Source organism: Melospiza georgiana, chromosome 4 (assembly GCF_028018845.1).
Source record: "Melospiza georgiana isolate bMelGeo1 chromosome 4, bMelGeo1.pri, whole genome shotgun sequence".
Taxonomy (NCBI): domain Eukaryota; kingdom Metazoa; phylum Chordata; class Aves; order Passeriformes; family Passerellidae; genus Melospiza; species Melospiza georgiana.
In genome coordinates, this window is record NC_080433.1 from 43,387,908 (window position 1) to 43,413,455 (window position 25,548).

General features: G+C 34.4%; 1 protein-coding gene across 7 annotated transcripts in view; it reads right to left on the reverse strand.

Annotated features, from left to right (window-relative positions):
* NAV3 (neuron navigator 3) overlaps nt 1-25,548 on the reverse strand; it is a 509,240-nt gene that overhangs the window by 141,944 nt on the left and 341,748 nt on the right. For all 7 annotated transcript variants that reach the window (XM_058021931.1, XM_058021927.1, XM_058021928.1 and 4 more), the window contains 2 exons: nt 15,306-15,378; nt 11,628-11,805 (listed from right to left, as the gene is read on the reverse strand). In XM_058021931.1, the coding sequence (XP_057877914.1) occupies nt 11,628-11,805; nt 15,306-15,378 (251 nt within the window). The remainder of the gene's footprint in view (nt 1-11,627; nt 11,806-15,305; nt 15,379-25,548) is intronic.

Sequence of the window (25,548 nt, forward strand, 5' to 3'; positions counted from 1 at the left end):
ACTAAAAGATCAAAACCCTTAATCTCAGTGGTCTTAAACTACCCCACATACTTTTAATAGCAATAAATACATAAAATGCCTATCTGATAATGCTTGCAAGAATGCTTCCATTCTGTGGCTGTTATTTGGGACTCTATCCACTAGCAAATTCATGAAACATTAGCCTATAGACTACTTTCATACTTTCCAGACAGGCTTGACAGGAATTGATGAAAGTATCAATGTCAGTAAAACATGATTTGTAAAGCATGATTTCCACTGTGACTGATTAAATTTATTTTCCAAAGTAATGTGACAAGACAAAGGCAAAAAGAGAATTTAACGCATAAAGCAGCTGCATCAAGTTCTAATGACTTTAGGTTTTCCTGGTTTATTAGCTCTGGATGTGCTGAGCCCATGAAAGCTTTCCATGGATGCATGTCCCAGTTGCTGGCCCACTTTCATGGATGTGAACTGCAATGCTGTTTGAGACTAGACTTTAGCCTACCCACTCTTCTAAATGTATGAACAAATACTTATATACTGCCCTCTACCCTACCAGGTAATTGTCTGTGGGTAGTATCTCTCAGTCAGGAAAATAAACCAATTTTGCTTATAACAGTTAATTTTAATGCTTAAAAATCCACATCATGATATGTGTGTCTGTAATAAAGCAGTAAATGGATCTTAACATATCAGACAGTGCCAGTTTAATGCTACAGCATTCAGGACAAGGAAGTATTTACTTGTCAGAGGGCTGGAAAGGGGGATTTTTAAGGCTTCTTGTTCTCAGCTGTTTACTACCATTTCTCAGGGTCTACAAGACCCTTTCCACTGTTATAATACTCATATCAACAATCATCTACATCATGTACACAGGAGCAGAAATGATGCTTAACTTTCCTCTCCAAATAACACATAGGGGAAGTGAAGTAAATGCTGTCCAAATCAGGTAAAATGGCATATAAGCATCTGAAATCTTAGAAATAATCTGGACTCTACAAAAATAATATGGACTCTGTCTTCCAGCAATATTTTGATTTACAAACCAGGGAAACAGTAGTCAACACAGCAGATATGAAATGGTGACAATTGGGAAATCTCACTTGCTGTGAGAAAATGGAATAAACATCCTGAGACTGCCCAGAAAGGCAGTTGAGCACAGAGGTAGCTGGGAAGAAAGACCAGTGGTGGTGCTGAGCCTGAGGTGCTGATGGAGAACGCCAGGTGTGTATTGTGCTGAGTGGCTGCACGGCGCCAGGGCTCTGCACGTGGCTGTGCAGCACAGTCAGCTGCACTGGGGCCTCTGCTCCATGCTCCATCAGGATGGGCACCTGACAGGGGTCATTCATTTGCAGGCATGGCACAGTTACGGAAAGGTCCTAAAAGGTGTAGAGGAGACTAGGAAATCAATGTAGGCTACAATATTAAATGAGTTTATGTGGCACTTAGGGATAGGTTCTACTGGTGGACTTGGCAGTGCTGGGTTAGCAGCTGGACCTGATTAACTTAGAGGTCTTTTCCAACCTAAATCATTCTATGATTCTATGCAGAAAGATGGCAACAGATTGATTGACACTGGACTGAACTACCAGAAACTATTTTGTTGCCATACAATATGCCAGAAAAGAAGCAGGCCCTTGAAAGTGGGTTAACACATAAAGCTGAACCATGAACCTTCAATGAACCTGAAAAGAGCATAAATCAAGCTAAAAATATTTTAACCTCCGTCTTCAAAAAGTAACCCATGCAGTGACACCCTGAATATAATATACTTTTTATTAAGTCCTCCAAAGGATCAATAGGATCATGTTACATCACACTGTCATTTTCCTATAATGTTAGGAGTCACATGGTGGTTCTAAAATGCCAGCTATGCACTATGTTCAAATCAGAAAAAGGGAAAGGGTTTTGCAGAACATAATCAAACTCTTTCTTCCTTACTGGCATACTTGAATTTTAATATGCTGTTGATCTTACAAAGTGCATTTAGTCTCTAGTCTGAATGCACTCCAGAGCTGTTCAAGACTTTTGTATTAGAACAATTCTCTGGAAAAGACTAGTTTAAAAAGTGTTTTTTCAATGTAAAAATTTGCCCAGAAGGTCTCAGTTGTCCTGTTCGTCTTTTTTTAAAATAGTTTCTGTCTTAAATAAGAAAAAAAAACATTCTTTCTTAAATTTTTTTCTATTTGGTTGCTCATCATCCTACTGGTTGAAAAGCACAAGAGATAACATTCTAAGGTATACCTGACTCCAAATTCCAAGTGTGCCTGGAAAGATGCCACAGGGAACAAAAGTTACCAAGCCCTCACCCTACCAAACTGTTTGGGCATGTAGAAGGTGCCTGATTCCCCAAATGTATTTTCAAGAAACACTGAGGAAGAAACCAAAAAAACCCTTAATTTTCTGTACAAACAATATTTTTCAGACATTTCTTTTCCCTTTTTTAGTCCAGCCTTGGTGAATTATTATATGGCCATATCCACATGTATGTATCTACATAACTACATATATCTATACCTTTACCAATTTGGTTTTTTATAAATAAATAAACAAACAGTTAACATTTATATAAATGTTATTTATGAACATGTATTTTATAGATAGACGTATATTATCTACAGATAGAGGTAAATATAAAAATAAATATAAATAGATAAATATAGAGATAAATATATATATAAATATAGAGATAAATATTATATATTTAACAAATAAATACACTTTTTTTTTTTTCATTCACAAGAGGAAATGTCTGTGGCTCAGGCAGTTCTAGCTCATACCCTGTCATCTGTTCTAAATTATTTGGACATTTCTCCTTTCCGCTCTTTGAACTTCTGGCATCTTATTCAAGCAGTCTGTCTCCAAATGATTCATGCTTGAAGGTACAAGCAAAATTATGTTTTCAATATTTTCCTATTGTTCACAACTCATAAACCAAAAGGCAGATAACCCAGTTTTGCATCAATATTTATGTTCCTACAGAATACAGAGCCTTTTAATAAGAATGAATAAACAGTGACCATAGCTTTTCTGCTGCGGTCCCAGTATTGTAGTATAGGTATTTTGTGCAATTTAATGAAGGAGTACATGAACCAAAACATTAAAGAAACAAAGTGGATCTCTAGCAGTAACAGTGTGTTGTGATTTAGGACACTGTGCTACTTCACTACTGTGCTTAATCCCAACCTGTAGCACACCTAAAATGCCATCTTTTAAACCTCATTATTTTTCTCTGAACAAATTAGACAAGTGGATTACAGTGTGCTGCCAGAACTAGGATTAGGCCCTTAGGGACCAACTGTACCATTGTATGACCTTATCTCCATACCATTTATGATCTTATACTAGAATAGAATTATATCAGAGTATCTGCACAGAATCATATGCCACCATTCTACTTCACAGTTTGATACAACAAAACTGTAATAAAGTTTTTTCCTAGAGGAAATGGAAACGGAGATGACAAAAATGCTGATGCTTTTACTTCTTCAAATGTATTCTAATTATCTCTTGAATCTTTGCACAGATTTTCAGAAAGTCCACATTCATAACACATCCTAATGTATGGCTGGGATTGCTATAAACCTGCATCAGTAAAAAAATTATCACATGGTTAACTGTTTCTATTGACAGTAGTAAAATACATTTGTAAGCATTTTGTTCAGTCTCCCCATTGACTTTGAAATGGCACAGAGCTTTGTAATATAAAGAAAATACAAAAGGTTCTACCAGTAACTCAGCTATTTTCCCTTATGTATTTTCAAAACACAAATAAATTCTTGTAAGTCTGGTGAAATCTAAATATAAAAAACCTTTTTTTCCACTTCTATTTAATCTATTTTCCACAGGCAATGACTGCCAAACAGCACTGTCTAGGCTTCTTTGGAATTTATAAGGATTTTTATTTTGGGGCTTTTTTGGGTAAATTAAGAAAGTTATCTCCTTCACAGCAGCTTCTAAGTGTAATGTTATTTTATTAACTGACACCTGGAAAACCACAATATGTAGAATATCAATTTTGTTGCGCAGTCTGTGAAAAAGTAAGATATAATAGATGATAATAAGTACTGACAGAAGCAAAGAAAGCAAGTACAAATATAAAACTATGACTTAAATGAATGCAAAAATGCAAGGAAAAGTCTGAGTCAGACATTGGTATGAAGGAATTCATTAAGGAATAAATAGGAAAAAAGAAAGAACATTTTGCTTCATAATAGGTTTGCTACCTATCATTTAACATAAAACAAAACAAAAAAAAAGATTGAAGACTGTGCTAATTTAATATGGCTACCCTTGAATTTTATATGTATTGTAATTGCCACATGTATTGAAATTTCATTTGCCATGTACAAATAATTATAGGCAACCTCCAATGTTCACCAGATGTCAGAATTAAACTGGTGGCAGGCCCTGGAAAGTAATAAACGTATTGACATTTGCATCAGATTTCATTTTCAGAGAATGAGAAGGTCTAATGAATCTCAGCAGAAAGTGAGTGTAGAGCAACAAAGAATGTCTGAAGGGAAAATAACTTAATTATAAAGCTTGTATTCCTTCAGAAAGAAATATATAAAAAGATTGGATTCAAGTGCTACAAGGATGAATGGAACACTTGCCGTTAAATTCTACATGATCTGGGTTAGCAACAGTGAAAATTATGGCCCAAGTGCATTAAAAACTGACATATAAATAGTAATGAGTGGCAAGGGTGACACAGGCCAAACAACGAGAATATCTGAAATGTACAAAATGAAAAATTTCACTACACTGATTTAAAACACTCTTTTAAAAACTGCAAGAACAGATAATGAAAAAAGATGACAGATGCATTTTGAACTGCAAACAGCAGAAATGGAGGGAAAAATATTGTTCTTGAACAGAGGTAACTTATAAACAGAAGAACCCAGGGTAACTGCATGCCACAGGTTCCTAAACAAAGTGTTCAGACACACATCAGGTACTTTGTAAGGAGAAAAAAGCCTGTGCAACAAACAAAAGGAGATACCAATCACTAAAGAACAAGTTTGTAGGATCCAGAACACAGAAATAGCTAAGAAGGTAAAAGACTCAAGCAGTTTATGAAGGACTGGTGGTGAAACAGTCAATAGAGGATGAACAGTTTAAAAAAATGTGAAATGCTATTGAGAGAACTAAAAACGCTTTTAATTTACATTTTTTTTTCTCTCTAGGCATGCAATAGTCTGCTAGAGTGCTGTATTATAACTATAGAAAAGATCATTTATTTTAGAACCTGAATTCGTTTCACTTTGAAACACCTTTTCCCTCATTATTTTAAACTGAAGAAATATTATTAGATATCTTCTTAGAAGGATGGGCTACATGGAAGAAGTATATGAGAAGTATATTCTTACTAATGCTTTGTTCTATTTTTTCTGCATGAAGGTTATTAGACAGGTTAGTCATTTGCCACTAAGACACACTAAATGCTTTATTTACTTGGATTTCAGGACAAATATAATGAAAAAAATTCCTTTCTGAAGTTTCTGTGATTTGGAACCTTGAGGACTGTAATGACTGTATCTTTGGGGAGCAGAAAAAAATGGAGCCACAGCTGATTTGCAAGGTAAAATAAAAGGTTAAAGTAAAATTAAATACCTAAGGGCCATTTAAAGGTCAGCTTCCTGCAGATCCTGGAACAATCACATACAGCAACTCATTCTGCATTATCTCCCAGACATGTAAAAATACATCAGATTAGATTAACAGCACTTAGACCCTTACTAGCAAAAAGCAAACAGAAAGAAGAAATATTTTCTTAATTTTTCTTCCCTTCAGAATCAGTGATTTGGTAATGATTCCACAGTGGGAAAAGAAGGAACTACCTGCCTCTTTCCTTTCAACAAAACCGAGTGACTAGCAATGGCATGAGCTAAGGACAGCAAAGGGACTTGTTTCATCCCTTTCCTATATATCAACCAAGAAACACACACAACTATGTACATCTTCCATTTTCCAGCCTATGTCAGTGCAACACTTGGTGTAGACTGCTGTAACCATATTTTAAACCTTCAGAATATTTAAATGAAGGCCTTTTTCTAAACAGAGTGATGTAATCAAGACTGCCATGCAGATTTCCACCATTCTGACTTGGATCTATTTCAATTCATAATCATAAGCACTGCATTTTCATTACTGTATTTCACAAAGCACAAGCTCTGCATCCAACAGGCTTAATTTCTTCCCTAGTACTTCTGAGCAGCAGGCAACATGAAACCCTGTTCTTGCAGTAGTTATATGTGCAACTGCCTGCACCAATCAGCTACCTAACTTTGTTTATATGCTCAGGAAAACCAGGGTGCACTTTTAATATAACAAATTTAACAAAATCCATCTGGACCTCAAGCTGTGCTCATCATTCTCTTCATGATAAAATAGTTTTTCCATCTAGGGGAATTTTTCTGAAAGCTTACTGAAACCAGTTACTGTCTAATCTATAAATGAGACAAAACTTCTTTCATCCACATATGTTTTCTCTTAGTATCTGGGTGGTTGAAAGATCATCACCACAGATGTATTGCTCTGATAATGGAATCCACTACCAAAGCGAAGCATAAAAATATAATGTAGCCATTGTTGTCATCTATCTGTACTGACAGATATAAATAAGGCCACCAGCACTGTATTTTTAAAAATAAATCTCAGAGCTGCAATAAAGTCATAAGAAAAGAGTGAAATGCAAACTTCAGCTTTTGAAATATTCAATTCCCACAGTTAGTCATGGAAGAATACAGGAAATTTTAGGGTAAAAAGAAATCAGAAATCACATCTAAAACTATTCTTTGCCTTTCATTACGATTTATTTACTCCAGATTTTTTCACTAACAGTCTAATAATTTCAGAGTTTTTATAATTACTGGTACAAAACTATGATATTCCATAAAGAATGCATGCTTTTTGCAAGGCAATTTCACTTACCATGAACCAACTTCCTTCCTTCCTTTTACATTTAATTTGAAATGTTGCTGTTGGTCATAGGACTAGATAGGCAAATTACACTCTTTCACCAGAAGAAACTTGCTTGCCTTCTGTGTGCACAACTTTCACAATTCTGACATTAGTCACAGACAGCTTACATGGGAACAGGAATGTTAAAGATTGCCACACTGATCAATTCTGGAGAGCTTTGCAAGGAGCCTGTAAAAGAAGGTTCACTATCCTCCCACGCTATCTTTGCACTTAGGAAAGAGAGGTTCCTCCAGAAATTGGTTTAATTACATTCCTGTCTGTGTTGTCTCCTAGTCACACGAGGACAAGTAGCCCCCTGGATCAGTCTCCTGAATTCCCCATTTCTGCACAAATCTAACCTGTCCAGTCTTGTGATATTCTGATTATAACCCTCCCCCAGGGCTTCTTAGCAAAACAGCCTCTGTATGAAACCTGTAGAGACCTAATATAATTTGGTGCCTGTTTGAGTTTCTGTTGACAAAGGGCTCAAACACTGTATAAAGTAGCTTGTCTTCAGTGGCACAGGGAAATATTCAGATGTGGTAATGATCACAGACATTGATCATTACTGAGGACATCATAACCTGGAAATGGGGATGAGTACCATCATCACCACCATCATCAGCAGCACCAGTCTTTTAAATTAGGCAAGTGAGATGCTAGCCCTGCACATACAAAGCCAAAACTTTCTTAGTCTTCAGCAACTTCTGTTATCTGACCATTTTCAGTGTGACTTCTCAGAGGTATTTCCTTCTCCCATGTATAATCTGTATTTCTCTTGGAAAAAGTGAAGGGCATCACCTTCTTATATTTGTTTAATAAAGAAAATACAACAGCTTTTTTACCTCCTAGGAAATAAAGTTGACATTACACAATATGCTTAGTATGCAAAACCTGGAAGCAATGAAGAAGATAACTTTTCTTACAGAATATTACAACCTAAAATAACCTCAGTTATTAATGTAAACTAAGACATAGTTTATTTGTGACTGATTACTGAAGATTTAAGAAAATGTATAGTCTATAAAACCCACCTTTTTCAATATATTCAGTATATTTTTCTTTTGCTTACATGTAGGCACACATACAAGCATATGGATATCAAATGCACTTAAATGTACAGAGTGCATTAAAAAGACATCCTTATTTCTCAGGTAAATATGCAAAGTAAATACGTGTGATTCTTCCAGTGAAATAAAATACTCATGGTGTAAGAAGATGACTTTCACCCTTGAAAATTTACTCAAATTAGGTTTGAAGCATTTTGCCATTATTGAAAAAAGACAAATGTCCCATTCATGTGTTAGCAGCTATATGAATTATCTGGCTTCTGCCATAATAATAAGATAATTCTTGTTCCTTTCAAAAACCTGAAAGAACTATTTCTAGATAATAAAAGACTGCGGGTCAATCTAATGGAAACTACTCTCTGTTATGTGCATTTGCCAAATATTTTTTCCAAAATATAAACTGTAAGGGATTTTCTGCCTTAGGGCTTCTGCATACGAAACCTTTCCACAGTTATGTTACAAATGTTAGAAAACAGAAAGAATCAAGAATTTTTAAAAACATATTCAGAACTGCAACATGGTAATAAAGAATGGCATACCTGCACAATAATTGTGTAATAATAAACAGCCATTAAGATAAACCTTTACTATTAAAGGATAAAACAGCTTGTTTTATCAACAGCACTTCAGAAAAAAAATAAAATTACTCAATTTTTGATTGATAGCAGTTAGATTATCTATTGAGTTAATTTCATATGGACAGTGTGCAGAATGTACATTAATATACACTTCAGATCTTATCACTTTCCAAAATTCGTCATACAGTGAAATGTGTAGGTTTCAGTATCTGTATGAAACTACTTTTTGCCCAAAAGATCTAAAGATCTCAAGTGTCCGGTAGAGCAGCCATGTGAGTTCCTAAGGACCTCCTAAACCATGAGCTTCCCCCAGCTCAGTTATGTTGTGACATTTGTAATATACACAGCTGAGACACCTGACATGAAACCAATCATAGAAATCAGTTTGAGGAATCATGTAAGCCACCTGCCCACATTTCAGACAGCAAAGAGTGGGCAAGAGGCAAGACAGATCTCACCAAAGTAATTTTTTCTTTTTCAATTCATATTTTGGCTTCTTTCTAAAAAGAAGCTTTTATTTACTCATTAGCATCTTTAAACTAGAAATGTGTTTGGTAAATGTTTTTAAATACTATTTAAAATTATTTATTTTATTGGGAAATAATTACTTGAAATACATGGCTGCTATGAAAAGAAGTGTTGGTAAGTCCACCAGAGAGAATTCCCATCAGTGGATGTTTATATATGCCCATCTATTAGTGAAAAACTTGTTTTCACATGTAGTCATTTTTCTTAGGAAGGGAAATATTATTTTCTGCTAATTTACTTATATTACTTCAAAATTTGACAAATAAAAAAAAGAAAATCAGTATTAAGAAAAATTGTATTTTTGTTTGTTTCTAAGTTGCAGGGCTCCTTCTTTTGCTTAGGAGCTCATAATATTAGATGTACTTAAATTTATAGTAGATGACAGAAAATTTTCATATAGGAAAAAGATTTTGGTAGGCATCTTTTTTTATTCTTAAAGACTGAAATGAAAAACGTATGGATAGAAGAAACCATATTCCCTCAGGCAATACAGACTTTATATTAACAAGCATCAAACTTCTCTGTATGTGAAAGCAAACAGAAAAAATTTTGCTTTCAGTTTACAGATAAGAAATAAGAAAGATGTCATCAATCTTGGTCTGGTAATTTTTTGCATAGAAATATTTTACATCTGAAACGTAGCTATGAACATAAATTAATCAAAGAATTAAATTATTTTAAACTCCTAGATTACAGGGAGTTTACAGAACACTGATGAAAGTTGAAATTTTTTTACACCAGCCTTAGATGCCACTACAAAATCGTAAATGTGGAGAATCTGGGACATGGAACAATTTCTCTTCTTCTTAATGAAGCATGTTTTAACATAGCAAAATAGAAAAGAATAAAAAAGTGCAGAAGTACCAGGAGATCTCAGGGAATTATAATGGAAAGCTTAATAAAAGATTCAACACCTCTTTCCCTACCATGTGGAATCACCATAATCCAAATAGTAAATAACCTGCTTTATCCAGGCTCTTTTGGACAAACTCTTGCAACAGTCATGATGTACAAAGAACACTGTAATTTCTTTTTTGTTATTAAAAATTCACCATGGATAAATCATAAAATCAGGAAATGTTTCAGTTCTTTCACTAAATTAAAAACAAAAAACAGTAACCAAAGGTATTTATAGGAAGCTGGCTAAGCTCTTAATTCCTGTGATTAAATCTGTGAACGCTTATTTCCTGAATAACAAGATGTTATTGTCTCTTATGCAGTATTAAATATCCTCCATAAAGCAGAAATTCAGCTTTGGAAAATGTTGCGAATGGTCAAACTCTTCTAGGACCCGACTATAATTTCCTAGATTACACGTTAATAGTATATACTTCACAGGAAAAACCTTCAAAGACATTAATTTTCAGCAGCAGAGAAAATAAAAGCATTTCACTTCATAATGCCCCAGCCAAACACATGTATCTTAATTTTTGCATCAAATGCGGTAATTAACATGCTATAAGCAACATGTCCCTCCAAAGCATATTTTTAAAACATTTCTAGTTCCAAGATACAGATTTATATCAGACTGAAGTGTTAAAGCTTCGTCCATTTAAGAAGAAATATGTTTATTATTTACGTGAAAGTGTAATTTATATATCAATCAATATATAATTCTGATAGTTTTAATCCAATCTAGATCATTGAGTTACCACAATCTCAACATACATTTGTTCAGTAAGTCCACAAAAATCTTTTGAACATGGATATAAAAAATTGAACAAGTACTGAACACAACAAAGCAACAGACAAAACTCTTCATGATGATCTACAGTTGACTTTTTTTAAATTTCCCCAATAAAATATACATTGTTAATATTCTTTCTATTTAAACAGATATTTCTGTTTCAAACTCCTTCTTCTATACTGGCCTTCAAGCAACTACCTTCTAAAAATATGTTTTCAGGTACAGTCTGAAAGCAATGTAATTCAGCAATTATTGGTTTACAATGAGTGCTTTGTTTCCTTAAAACTGAATAAAAACTGCCCACTTAAAAAGACCAACTAGATTTAGGCTATTTCTTCTCCCTTGTACAAAACATTGGAATAGAATTAGGCCCTCAAAAACCAGAATGTGTGGAGATAAAAAGAGTTTATAAGAAATGAAAGTATTAATTATGCCTTTTCCCCGTCTGTTTTGTTGATTATTGGAAATTTTTCATTTACAAGTGGAACTGGGAATGTGAAGAAAACATGAAAATAACCAGTATACTAACCACATGCAGAGATAGCAGCCTCTTATTGTGCAATGTGCAGAAAAATCAATAATAAAGTCAAAGAAAGGCTAACAATTAACTAAAATTGGAACTAAAACTAATTGGTATTGTTCTCTGCACTTATTCTAACTTTACTCCCAAGAAATCTGGGCTTACTATCAAAAAACACATAGAAGCCACTGTGTAAATAGCTAAAAAATAATTTAAAAGCCTATTTAAAAAAATTGTCTTTTTGAACAGAAAAATAAAAAGCTTTTAGACTTGAGAAAAATAACTTTTTAACCTACCTTGACTGCATATCTTGGTGTGTTTTGGACTGGCTGATTTCAGCTGGAGTTGAAGGGACTTGTTGTTGTAGCTCCACCAAAGACTGGTAGTACTGTTGCTGATGATGTTGCTGCTGTTTGTACCGAGACAAACTGAAAAACAGCCCTAAGATGGCTTTCAAATTTCCATTCCTTATTTCTATTAAAAAAACAAAAGAGAAAAGGAAGTGAAAACACTTTGGTTTTAGATTTCAGTTTTGTAAAACCCATACTAAAGTATGTCTGTACATACCTATAGCTATACATGTTTATGTCTTATATCTCTTAATTTACCTGTAATATCAGAGACATTTTAGGTGTCACTGATAGTATATTTTTTATTATAATTTTTGGGGTTCTATGTGTCAGTGTTGCAATAAACAACTATCTCTACAATGCCTTCATCATGAGACATTTGCATGGTCATAAACAAGAGTATATCCAACCTTAAGTAAGACACAATTCTGAAATGTCCTGTCCCAACTAAGTACAAATATTCTAATTAAGGAACAGCCCATTAAGAAAAAATCTGAATTCTTTCTAGTCTTAAATATACATCCCTTCAAACCTCATGACTTTAAATTACTCTTTTTGCTTTTGGAGCAAATTCTGTGCACATTGGTAATAAACAGTGAGTTCTGGAGAAATCAAAAAGACTGTATTATGGTTATGGTTATTGTCAGTGAGCACCTATCCATTCATACAGAGGTGTGCAGGAAACATGAGAGAAGAAAATAAACGGAAGGTTGTTTTTTAAAAAGGCGACTGTAATGCTCATGATTACATCTTTGAACTTTCAAATGACATGATTTTATAGCTTTTTATTTTATACTGCTATTACTGATAATGAAGACAAAAACTGCAGCTTTGACGAGGCTAAACAGCTAGCTGAATATAATTCTGGTGAACCCCAGTTACATCCATATGACTCCCATTACATTTTTAGCTTTTTCCCAGCCTGAGATGAAGATTTTACAAGGATGTTGTTACTCTTTGCTGATAAAGGATTTCAGTGACAAAAAGAAACCTCAGAAGACTTTAATGAAATTATCTGCAGCATGTAGGTCTGTTCATAACTTCATTATTAATTTTCTTTGGCACTGACCATCTTGGGAAAGGTTTTTATTAGACGTATAGACTTGCAACCTGTCATGCAATGCCACAAACTTTCTGCCTTCCCTGCAAATCAAAATACTGAGCTGTGTGTGCTGCACAGCTTTCCCAGGGAAATTTTCAAGTTGAATTTATACAAAGTTACTGTCATTTTCATGTCTCTTAAACCAAATTATTTTTTTTTCAATAGGATTAGTTGAAATGTTAATACATATACTAAGGTAGTAAACACTGGAGCTTTTATGCTCACAACATGTTCTTCAAAATCAAACCTAATCCTGGACACTGAAATATACTTTTCAGAATGTGAATTTGTTCTAAGCAGCCAAACTTATTCATCTCCTCTGTGAAGATGCTGCAGGATCTTTGATTAGCAATCAGAGCATGAGAGATATGTAGAACTTTCCCAGAACAAGTAAACTTTTTAGGCAATATGACTTTTGCAGTCATGTTGGTCTCAAGGAAGATCACTGTCAAGGAATACAGAAAATTTGTATTTAAAATTATCCCAAAAACACCCCCAAAAAAACCATGTAACTATCCATTTTAAGTGGCTCTGTTTTGAGAAGACTCCCAGTATGTGACACCAGTTTATTTACTCTTAACATTTTGCATGACTTCATGCTCAGAAGATTCCTTTATTAAATCCCACTCCGTATTTTTCAATCTTAAAATTTTGCTCTTTTTGTGTTAATATATTTGTTACTATCTTTAGGGAAGCATGCTATCAGTAACTTTTTCTTTCCTAATTTTAACAGAGTTAAAGTTAGAATATTTCTCACAATCAAACAATCCAGAAACTTCTCATGTGTACTAAACATATACTTGGAAAATGAGAAGATATTCTTTGTAGCAACTGGAAAATTATTTATCAACTGGGTTCTCAAGCAGAGATTTGGTAGCCAAGATTTGGTAGCCAAGATTTGAAAATTACTGGTTTTTTAGACCTCTTTGTTCAACTGTCAAAATGAGGTCATAAAATGGCTGTGAAATCTTCAAAACCTGTTAAGCTAATGGTTTATTTTTCTGCAACCTCTGTGGTCATTAATAAATGACCCACTAGTAACAAGAAACATTTACCAAATCTTATTACAAGAAACTCAACTTCTTCTCCCCCTAAAAATTGTAATATTCAGGATTATACACAGTAAAAATGGTATATTTAAGGAAATCACACCTCTGCAGGACTTTGAAGAATATCATTATGAAGGTAGTAGTGGATTTACTTCAGATTCATGACCAATTGTGTAACAGCAGAATTAATTTTAATTTTACTTCAGCACTAAACATTAAAATTTGGTTTTTAAGAATAAAGAGCATTTTAAATCATGGTCCTTGCACTTAGTTCTATGTAGTACTATTGCTTTTAGTAGCATATGAACTTAAAACTACACAATTGAAGCATATATCCTATTACAATTATTTTCCAAAGTAAAACAAAGATAGGAATAAAGGCATTGCAGAATGCAGATTCTGATTTTAAAAAGTACAGAAAATATGTCATGTACCATGTCATGATATATTGATGAGTATGAGAATAATGAGTATCCGCATAAAATAAATTAATAATAAATTTTCTATTTGACAATCAAGGTGAATAGATAGTACACATCATGTCTGTGTTGCATGTGTAAAATCCTAGATAGGTTCAGATGGTGAAAGATAGTAATTCTGAGTTAATTTCACAATCAAATAGTGGTTAGCATTCCAATTTTCTTCTCTATGCATCTTCTAGAATTCAACTGAAATTAGCATTTCTTGGAAAAAAAAAAATTCCTTCCAGCTTTTAGTTATGCTACAAGCAAAATAAAAGTACAGGGATGCATCTCTGGACCTGTTACCTTCAGTGCCACAACTTGCAGAACTGCTTAATTTGCTACATGACAAAGACATGTACATTTTATTAATTCACTTGCCTCTTACATGAACAAGGCAATATTATGTAATTATTAAGACAACTGGTATTTTTAATGGTTTTTATTTATTATGTTTATTAATTTAGTTGCAACCACATTAGGCAATCATTTAAGGTGACTAACACAGCAGAATAACTGAAGCAGCAAAACCATTCACTCTGACTTAATAGGAGACATCAAAGGAATACTATAATTTTCAGACTCATCTGGACAGCATTACTACTAATAATAAATTTGCTGAAACAAATAGTCTTCCCGGGGTTTATTTAACTGAGCAGGATTCTTATGTTCTTGTTTGCTATTTTGAATCAAATATATGAAAAATTAAAAAAAAAAATGTATGCTCAGGAAGTTCTGTGCCTATCTAATATTGTGGAGCTAACATTAAAAGATTAATACCATTGAAAAAATATTGGTTTAAAACATTGTCTCAAGATTCATAAACATTGCATTTCTTGGTTCAATTTCAAGGGAAAATTAAAAGGAAACTCTCACTTGTTATCATTAATCTATATCTGCATGCTGTTCAAGACAGCTGGAGCTTGGTATTTAGGTGCAAGTGATTTGTGTTAAGAAATTCAGTTTTCAGAAGAAAATCTTGTTATTTGTTCTGATGATTTGTTTCTCTTACCTTCTGCAGAAAGACCTTGGACATTTACGCCTCTGGCTGCCAGAAAGCTAAGGCAGACATCAACATTCTCAATCTGCAACATGAATAGAAATAACAAGCAGGATAAGACTATTTTACAAAACACAGAAATGTTGGGAGAAGGGAAAAAAAAAAAACCAAAAAAAAACTGCTCAGGAATGAATACTTTACATTCATTGCATACTACAGCTCTTTATCAAAGTTTAGCAAGAATGATTACTGCTAATTGGGGAATCCAGATAAAGCTTTCATTGTCCGCTTTCGTGCTTAAAACAATTCACAAATGTCCAATCCAGAATGGCATGCTGGCAACTCAGCAACCCACCTAGTTAACATAAAACTGGATTTTGTATGCTATAAACAAGCAGCAGTGAAAGCACTCATAGAGAATTGGACACTGAAGATATATCTGGAGATTGTGAGCAGCTGAGTTTACTAAAAAATGTAAGCAAAAACAGTGGAAGCAAAGGTACTTGCTTGGGATGATGTGGGATTCTGCGGAAATGATATCACTCTCTTTAGTGGTTGTTCCTCTAATTTCTTTCCTCAGAAGAGTTTTTGCTTAGTAAAGAACATGGTGCTGGCTTCTCTTGGTGATTTTTAAGAAATCTACAGCTACCACAGAGAGCTTTAGGTACAAAAATGTAGCCTAAATGTAGATCAATAAAAGGATAAAACTTCTGCTTCTAAAATGAATAATAACAGAATTAGACTGCTTTCATGCATCTATTTCTAATACATGATGGAGATGGGGTGCTCCAAAATGTTCTCAAGTCACCATCCTGAGCTGATTACCCCAGTCCTTCCGGGACCTCTGAAGGAATAATCAGCTATAAACATAAAAATTACTATCTTTGTCTATAAATACGCTGCTATGAAAACAGAAACAATAGGTATAGAGAGAAGTTTTGTTTCAAGCGGCTTTAACAAGTTTGATTTTAAAATACTATTTTAGGTTGATTCATTTATTTCAAGGCAATTAGGACCACAAAAATAAAACAAAATTTGAACAATATATTTTAAATGCCTATTATCATTGGAGAACATTAAAAATAAAGCAAAGACTATTCAACACTAAAAACATAAAACTGCAGTAGCTCAAGTCCATGCAGTTATTTTATTTGAATGTTTACACATTTTACAAAGTCTCATGTCAATTGTTTTCAATCATCAAAACATACGGAGTAAATTCACTCCTTGAAAGAAAGCTACTTGATCCTTGGCAGTATCTTTTCTCACCTAGGAAAGTCTTTGACTATTGTCATCTTTCTACATTGGATTCTGCCATTGTTTTCTGGAAATAGTAGTAGCTAACAGGATTTAAATATTCTTTTTACTACTGACCCTAGCAATATGTATTATGAGTCTACAGACTGTCTTGATCCATGGGTATAAATGTATAAATTTATAAATATTGAAAAATATTCAGATCTGCTCTTCAAGGACAATAAAGGTTAATACACTACTAAACACATTTTTAGAAGTCTTTTCAAACCTTGATTTCAAGGGCATACTAACATTTACAGTGAATGATAAACAATATTTTTACTGAGTCAATTACAGAGGAAAACCAAAACTCAAAGTCTGCAGTTAAACTAATGAAATTTACTAAAAAATTGGGGTCTACCATAAAGCTTTCATAAATCAGTTTAATGGTGTCACCAATTTTCACAGCTTAGAATGTGGAATAATCACCCTAAAATCAATGGGATTACTCCAGCTCTGGCCCAGCACAGTCACGGCAGCAATCCAGGCATTAACTGGCATTTTCTTAAATGTAGTTTTACACAATGAAGAAACGCCAAATTACCTAATTCTGTTAATACATAGAGACATGACATAACTAAATCAGTTGCAAGTTGGCTGCAGCTAAAATAGGAAGATCTGGTTCTTCCTCACCTCCTCTTCCTCCCAGGTGTGAGGGCCCTGCTGCTGCTGGGCTTCAGCACTTCTCTGAGCGCACCCGGAGCTGGCTCCGTGCAGAGAACTCACCCAGCAAAAGGCAAAGGGATTTCAGTCATTCCAGTTTCCCGTGCAGCCAGAGAAGTGCAGGAGCCAGCAGCGGGGAGGGCGTGTCCCAGCCTGAGTAAAGCGTGGCTTGGGAGAGGAAAGGGGAGGTGGGAAGGAGGGACAAGGTGGATGGTGCCATTCCTGGTGGCAGTGGCAAGGCACTGGGCTGGCTCAGTGCTGACGTCCAACCAAACCCCTGAATCCGCTGAGAAAATTGTGCACAGGAAGAGAATATTTCTACTCAACCTTTAAACAATGTCAACTATGTAAGAAAAAATTTGAATGGAAATATCTATGCTGTGAAAAATTGAAAAGAAATGAAGATTTGGTGGGCTATTAGCTGCATAACTCATTGTGTCTTTGGACTTTCAAATCAACCATAATGCAGTATCAATTACTTCAAAGATGGGAAATTCAGCTCTGTAAGCACTAGAAGTCAAGGGGAGGGGGAAAAAAAGAAAAATAAATAAAGAAAAATCAGTACAGTACACCAGTAGCATAATAACTGGAACAATATTTTCTAACACATATTCTAGTTTAATCAAGTAATTTTTGATAATGGGCACGACCCCTCTGCAGCAGTTCAGGAGACCACAAATATAAGAAAATCACAGTTAACAGGAGAATATGTAAGCCCTAGTGTGGAAACTATCTGCAATATCTATCTGCAATACTGAATAATAGTAAATAATAAGCCTACTACCTAAACCTCCACATACATTTAGTGAATAATACCCTATAGAAACAGCACCTGGTTAATTCACATGCTTACTTTTACAGCATGTGTCTCAAATTCTCAGAAAAAACGAATCATTACCACTAACACCAATTACTCAGTATGCTGCAGAACTACAAAGCAAATTCTGTTTGCCATCAGAGTTCACCAAAAGAAGTGTAACAGAAGCCCTGAGTCCAAAGTCATCCCTTTGGTAGGGGTGTATGAAGCAATAGCAGTGGCCAACTTTCAGACAATAGACTGGGGCTGCACTGTTAGCTTTATAATAAAGTCTTGTTTTGACTTGTGAATTGAGCAAGTTTGGTGTGGCAACTCACAGGCCCATAATACCCTGAAAATGTCAGAAAACAACTCTTACAGTCAGTTCTCTCATAATAACTGCAGTTACTGTACAACTCTCAGAAACTCTTAGAGGATTCAATGAGACACGCATTAATATGTTTTTGGGTTATGTTCACTTTCTTTCCACTCCAATCTAGAAAATGTTAGCCTTAAAATTGTTTCCCATTTTGAAGTTCTCAGTGTGTCTCTAAATATTGCTTTAATTATCTACTTCTTGCCCTGGGAAACCACAGTTATTCTTTGAACTCAAACCCAAGCAGCCCCAAACACTTTTTCTTCAAACTCACTCACAGATGAGAGTAATTTTGCAATTACAAAAGTTCCAAGAGATTTCAAGCAGCTTCCATTCCTCAGTACTGTTTCAATCAAGAGTGGTATGAATTCCTGAAGCCCGTGTTTATATAAGTAGTTATTCACTGGGGTAAACTCCTCCTGGAGCTGACACTGTGTGTGTAGAATTGTGCTGCTCATGTATCAGTGGCTGAAGATTTTGTGGTGTAACACAACACAGACACCAGAAAAATTTTGTACCTTACATATGACCACAATTCTGTAGTGAATTTTGCTTGCAAAAAGAACTAGTTTATAGCAGAGATTATGTTTATCATTGTAGTGAGCTGTATCACGAGAACTACAAGGTACTGTAGCAGATGATATTGCTCATTACAGTACAGAATTCAGGATATACAGATTGACTCCAAATCTTACAAATCACGACAGAGAAGAGTCTCAAATTTGCAAATTTGTTTGTACAGATACATGCTACCAAGATCAGACTGTTGCTGATGATAAAGTTCTCCACCGCTGTCAATCCTGATTTATTTTTTTTTCCCAAGGCTCTTATTTTATATTAAAGATTCAAAAACATGGAATAAATGCAGCACACTGAATAGCAGAACTTAAATACTAAAAACTTTAACAACTATAAGTAGCTTAAATAATTAATAATATAATAAACCTTCATTGCCATATAGACATTTGCCACTTAGCTATTCAATCAACACTACTGAAATTGCTTTCCAGAGGTAACAAAACCCTAATTTGGAAACCTAATCACCCCCTTATCAAAACTCAAGGATATTATGTCAAATTCTGAAATGTATCTCCAGCATTGTGGATAAAGATACACTTGGCAAAGATGATGATAATTTAGGAATTAATTTGTGGGCATCATCAGGTAGATAACCATTTGATGCTTTTAAATTAAGGCCTAATAGGTTATGCTTACAATATATTAAGCTTTCTTCATAAATCTGATTCTTTTTGATAGTATTCATACACATAGCATAATGAAAAAAGCATCTGGGACACCTGACACCATAAATACTAGCAATCTCCAATATATTTTTACACAGGTATGTAAGGGGATAAAATTCATATGAAGATGTAGAAATAAACAGAAATGTTGTCACAGCTCTGATAATATTAATAGATTAGGTAGCATGCAAAGAAGATACATTGAAATATGTTTACACATATGATATTGCATAGTTGGGGGTAACCTGCTTTTGAGGGAAAGCTATTTGAAATTTATCATCAGAAATAAATTACTAAATCAGACTGAGGGACTTGCATAGTAGTAGTACTTAGTACACAGCTGATTTACAGGAAGAGCTCATTTGTGGGATGTACTCACCAGTGACTCAACACATAGAATATGTCTATTTATTCCTATTATTTTTGCTGTTGCCAAGATTACTTTTCATCTCCTTTGTCTGAAAGACACTTTCTTCACATGCAAAAATAAATTTAATTGTGGGATGCTCATAAGACATGTAATTATTACTAACATAGCATTATGTTTCTTTGTGTGTATAAGAAGCTCAAAAAATATCTTGCTTTGACTAAACCCCTCTTATTAATTTTATGACAATACAGTTTACAAGAACACATAGCCACACAAGTTAGTTACTGTTCGCCTACTTTGAGCTGGATTCTTCCTGAAGAATGGGATACCTTTATAAAAACAACAAATTATTATAACCACATAGAGTTTCTATACATACAAGCTCTTAAATGCTCATAATTATTTTGGCAGCAAAAGTAAAACAATTATTTCTGTTAGCACTTCATTCAGCACTATCTTCAACAGTTCCATGTGTGTGTTTTGACATTCTGATTCGTGACCCAGTTCCCAGATAAAATTTGGCAAAGGATTTTCCCTGTAGAAGTTTTGTAATGTTGCTGACGGTTGATTAAGGACATCCATACAAATAATATTCCACAGAAATCCAGTGAATCACATTCATACTCACTTTCCAAAGAACAGAAACTCCACAAAACTCTTCAGTATCTGATGCTTTTTTTTTCTTTTTAATTACAAATACTAAATAGTACTCTTTGAGATTGATATTATGATACAAGATAGTATGTGTCACGATAACTGTATTTAAAACACACTTCACCAGCATGTTTCTTCCTAAATGTCCCCAGAGTATTTACCTGAACTGAGAAACATACATTTGAATCTTCCTCTTGCATGGATATTCATCACTAATAAATTTTGTGGAGGATTTAAATGAATGCAGAATTAGAAAATATATTATTGTTGTTACACATCTCCTCCTCTTTCAAGTCCTGGAGCACTAGCAGAATCAAAATCAAATAAAATTCAGGCCTCACAGCTAGTAATCTGGACTCTAAATATTTACAATTTGCATGTTGCATAAAATTATTAACATTTAAAGAATGTAAAAGCAGATACTATTTGTCTGATTTTAACAGGAATCAGCCATGTAAGGAGATGCACAAGCTTTAGAGATCTGGTTGCTTACTCAGTAGGTTAAGTGCCAGTGAACTGGTCTCAATTGCAGGCTCTAGAATAAGCAGAGGTTCAGGCAAGCAACTAAGACATCTTCATGAGTAAATAAAATCATTTTTGATGCACATGTCGGAGTTGGTAAGAGAACTAAACTTTCCATATAGATTTAGCTATACAGAATGCTCTGGGGAGACACTGAGAAGTATTTCAAGTTGTAAATGGCCTAAACTCTGATTTTCCTATGTCTAATAGCAGTAAGAGAATTGGTCACATACACTCTCACAAATACATGGTTAATCCTCATACACAGACTACCTAAGACTATTCTTTGGCCAAATATATAAACTTTCACAACCTGCTATGCCCATAGGTGTTCTCAGAGATTTAAAAGGACAAGTTTATTTCACTTTCTGTTCTTAAATGACTCACCCATTGCACACATTGGGACCTGTTGACAATTCACTTGTTGTGTGGGAAACACCCAGATTTTTGGTTTGCTTTGTAATTTTGTTCCTTATGGGTTTTCTTCCCAGCTGGTTTCACTAGTTTGTGTTTATGTTCTGCCAGTCTTTAAAACAAAGAGCTAAAAAGTTACGAGATAGAGAAATAGAAAATATTTGCTGTTCTATAGTGCCATGGTTTTAACCTTGGTTTTATCACTCAGATTATTTAACAAAACCAGGCTCGATAAACCTGACTTCATAAGTGCACATTTAGCTTGTTTAAACTATGTAGAAATGGACATATGTCAAATACTTCCTTCACCAAAAAATAAACACCAAGCAAGTCAAGAACTTGCTCCATTTCAGTGATAAGGGAATACATTGCTCACTGCTTATGAGCATGCTTGCTTTATACATATCTGTATACACTATGATTTTTTAAAGCTGATTATTGGGTGCAGAAATACATTTTTGATAGCTGACTTATTCTGAAGAGATGCAACTGAAGAGCTCAAAAGCACCATCCAGATTAAAACTGGAATACAAAAATGGATTACTTCCTTATCCACCTGCCTATCCATGCTTCAAATGCTGCATATTCAACACTGTTTGGGAGTCAATGTGATTCTTAAATTATTGCATAAAGAATATTCAATAGTGAGAGTTCCCTGTTTTTCACTATAAAACAGATGTTCAGCACATCTGAAATTCTGCTCATCTCTTTAGAAAAATGTGCAACTGGTAATATAATTAAAATATGAAAAAAACCCTAATGCCTTTTTAACTGTACATGTCCTGTGGGATAAAATGCAGCTAATCCATAAAAGGTATGCAATTATGATTTATTTATTATAATACATGGTAAGATTAATTTCAATTATTTGTAAAAGTAACAATCAATAACCTCAATCATTATAAGAAACATCTTCAATGCCATGTACTCCCTTCCATTTGACACTGTTGTTGATTTACCTGCTTTCTGTGAAAAGCTATCAAGAAATTCTACTTCCAAAATCATCGCACCATTTTCACTACACTGTAATATTGTATGTTATCCCCAACAGCTGATTCATAGGTATTCCAAAAGAAAGATTCTTTTTCAAATTTAAGAGTAGAGTTTCAAAGGGAACAATGTCAAATAGACTCATATGGGCTCATTTTGCAAGTATTATAATGAAACTATCCCAAGCAAGCTGATTATTTTTATATATATAGTGCAGTTTAAACTAGTTTAAACAGAAGTGACAGAAAGAGATCTGCTTTCTTGTCTCTTGCACATTCATAGTTGTATGTCCTTATTAACATAGAAATGTGTTCATACTAAATTAATTACAGATTCCTAATTTTAAGCAAGTCTGTCTAAAAGTTGTATATTTCCACCAAGATTCCTTGTGAAGAAAGTGTACAAAGTATTACTATGTAATAATTTTCTTTTTTTACTAATACTAGATAATAAGGACACTTGGAATAGCAGAGAATACACACAAATTCTTCCAAATCTGAAAGTAAATGCAATGGAAAGAAATGTGGCCCAGAGTAATGCAAAACTTATAATGACTCTTCTGAGGAAGCTGCTTGGTTTTAAATTTGCAGTTCCTGTGGAAGATACTTGTATGGCAGGCTGCATGTTACACAGTTCCCTTGGCCACAGACTGCTGAGACTGAGTGAAATTTGCCATGAATTCTCAGTTTCCCTTGTAGAAATGGGGAAATTTGAAGAAAGGGAAAACTGGGAGATAAACAAGCTCTCAAAAATTATGTCATTTATTTTCTGGTCGTTTATTTCCTATAAGCTCCTGCCATAGCAGCTGACTGGATTAACTTCTTGTGACTACACAGGAAGGTAATGTCAAGTTTCCATGGGTGGTGTATATTAGAAAAGCCAACCAGACAAAACAGGTGTTAAAAGTCCTGCTGGGAGATGTTTCGTGCATTCTGCTGACTTGTTGTTGCACATGGCCTAGATTAAGGCATATTCCATATTTCTATCAAAATTATGGCACGTTTTAGGGGGTTAAGCAGAATACACTGACATACAGACACATTCAGCTTAACTCTTTTGTAGCAATCTCCTCATTATTTGCAATAGAATAATTTAAGGAGCCCTTAATAAAAGTATCTATCAGTGAACCATGTAGCTTCATTCCAGAAAACTGTTCCAAACTAAGCATTGACTTTGTAATAAGAGACCATATATGAAAATTAAAAACTGATTTACTGAAGGTATCTGGGGAGAATTTTACCTTAGAGAATAATAACTACTGGTATGTAGAAGGCCTCCCAGGCAAAAATTTTTAGGAAATGATACAGGAGTTATTTAATTATTAGTTATTTTTGAGGAAAAAATGACAATCTTATTTAAAACTGAAATAGCTTCCACTTCCTTTTCCAAGAGATGTTAAGAAACACGCGCATCAAATTCCTCCAACATGCAGTCCAAACATGAAATATGACCAGTAAAACCAGAAACGTGAAAACAAATTCACTTCTCAAGTACTTGGAGAATTCAACAGACATATGTACTGACCTGCTGATAAAAGAATGTATGAGGTCACTACTGAGGTCAAAGCATAAGCTGGGGTGTGTATTGTTTTTAAGAAAATGGTACAGTGGGAATTGGATCCCTTCTGGCATAAATTACTGTCAGCCCTGTCAGGAACACCAAAGCAATAATAAGTGCTGCAAATTTTTCACCTAGCTCCTCACTTGGTGCTTGGAAACCTCAGAGTGAATGTGAGATAATTTCTGTAATGGCAAATACAGAATACAGTTTGTTTGTTTCTGTCTGTACATATCAGCATGTTAATGAATAATTTAAATAAAAAACAACCCTAATCATAATCATTATAAGTATCTGCCTGTCATTTTCATGTAAAACAAAAAAAATGCTCTATCCACAAACACCAAAAACGCTGCACCACACAAGAGAATGGTGTGATAATGGTGTGAGCTTTTTTACTCACTCTTCTTTCTGTTTCTTGTCTTGTCTGCATTTGCTTTCCTCATATACAGTAGTCTCTCCCCATCTGCTCTCCCCTTTTTATACAGTAGTCCCTGCAGCAGACATTGTAAAGCACAAAATCCAGTAATGGCAATTTCTGAAATACTTTTGCGCTACCATAATAGAAATTGTGAGAAGAAAGTTTTGGATTTTTGATTGGAATATAGTGCTGGGTTTGAACTCAGAAAACCATGGCTGTATTTCAATACATTGCACAAATTTCTTAGAAAGCGTATGGCTGCACAACAGAATGGATCAAAAGAAAAGATGGGGCAAAATTCTCTTTGAGTGTCTGCAAATAACTTGCTACTTCAGGACTCATCTCTATAGGCCACCACCACCATGAAAGAGTCTTATACATGCACTAAGAACACAAAATTGAAGATAAATACTACCCTTTAGGGAGTACCCTTTAGGGAGGATCTTTTTTAAGGCAATGATAAAAAGAACTGTGTGTTTAAACACAGTATTTCTTAAAGCAATGCTCTACTCCCGTGAGTCTTTTTACCATTTTTTTTTAAATTATGCAACACTTCTGAGTCAGCAAGGTACCAGTGTCTAAATATTTATGGAACTTGGCAACTTCTAAAAAAATGGAGTGCAGTGTGAAAAAGCACGCTTCTTTGAAACAGAGGAGCTTCTCTCCATTAGGTCAAAAGAGAGTCTAGAACAGAGTCTTCATTTATTAGATTTAATTAAACCTTTGAAAGAATTCCAGTTCTCTCCTTCACCACTACTTAATGCATAGCAACTTCATTCAGCTCACTCAAAAAAAATAGCTTTCAGAAAAAAGGGCAGTACAAGCAATTAACGGAAACGGAATGAATCCTTTAAAAAATAAGTAAACAAGTAAACTATGAGGCATTTCACTTCATCTCTTGAACTTTGCAACTGGAATCCATCCAGATGCACTGCGTGCTTTCTGAATGCTC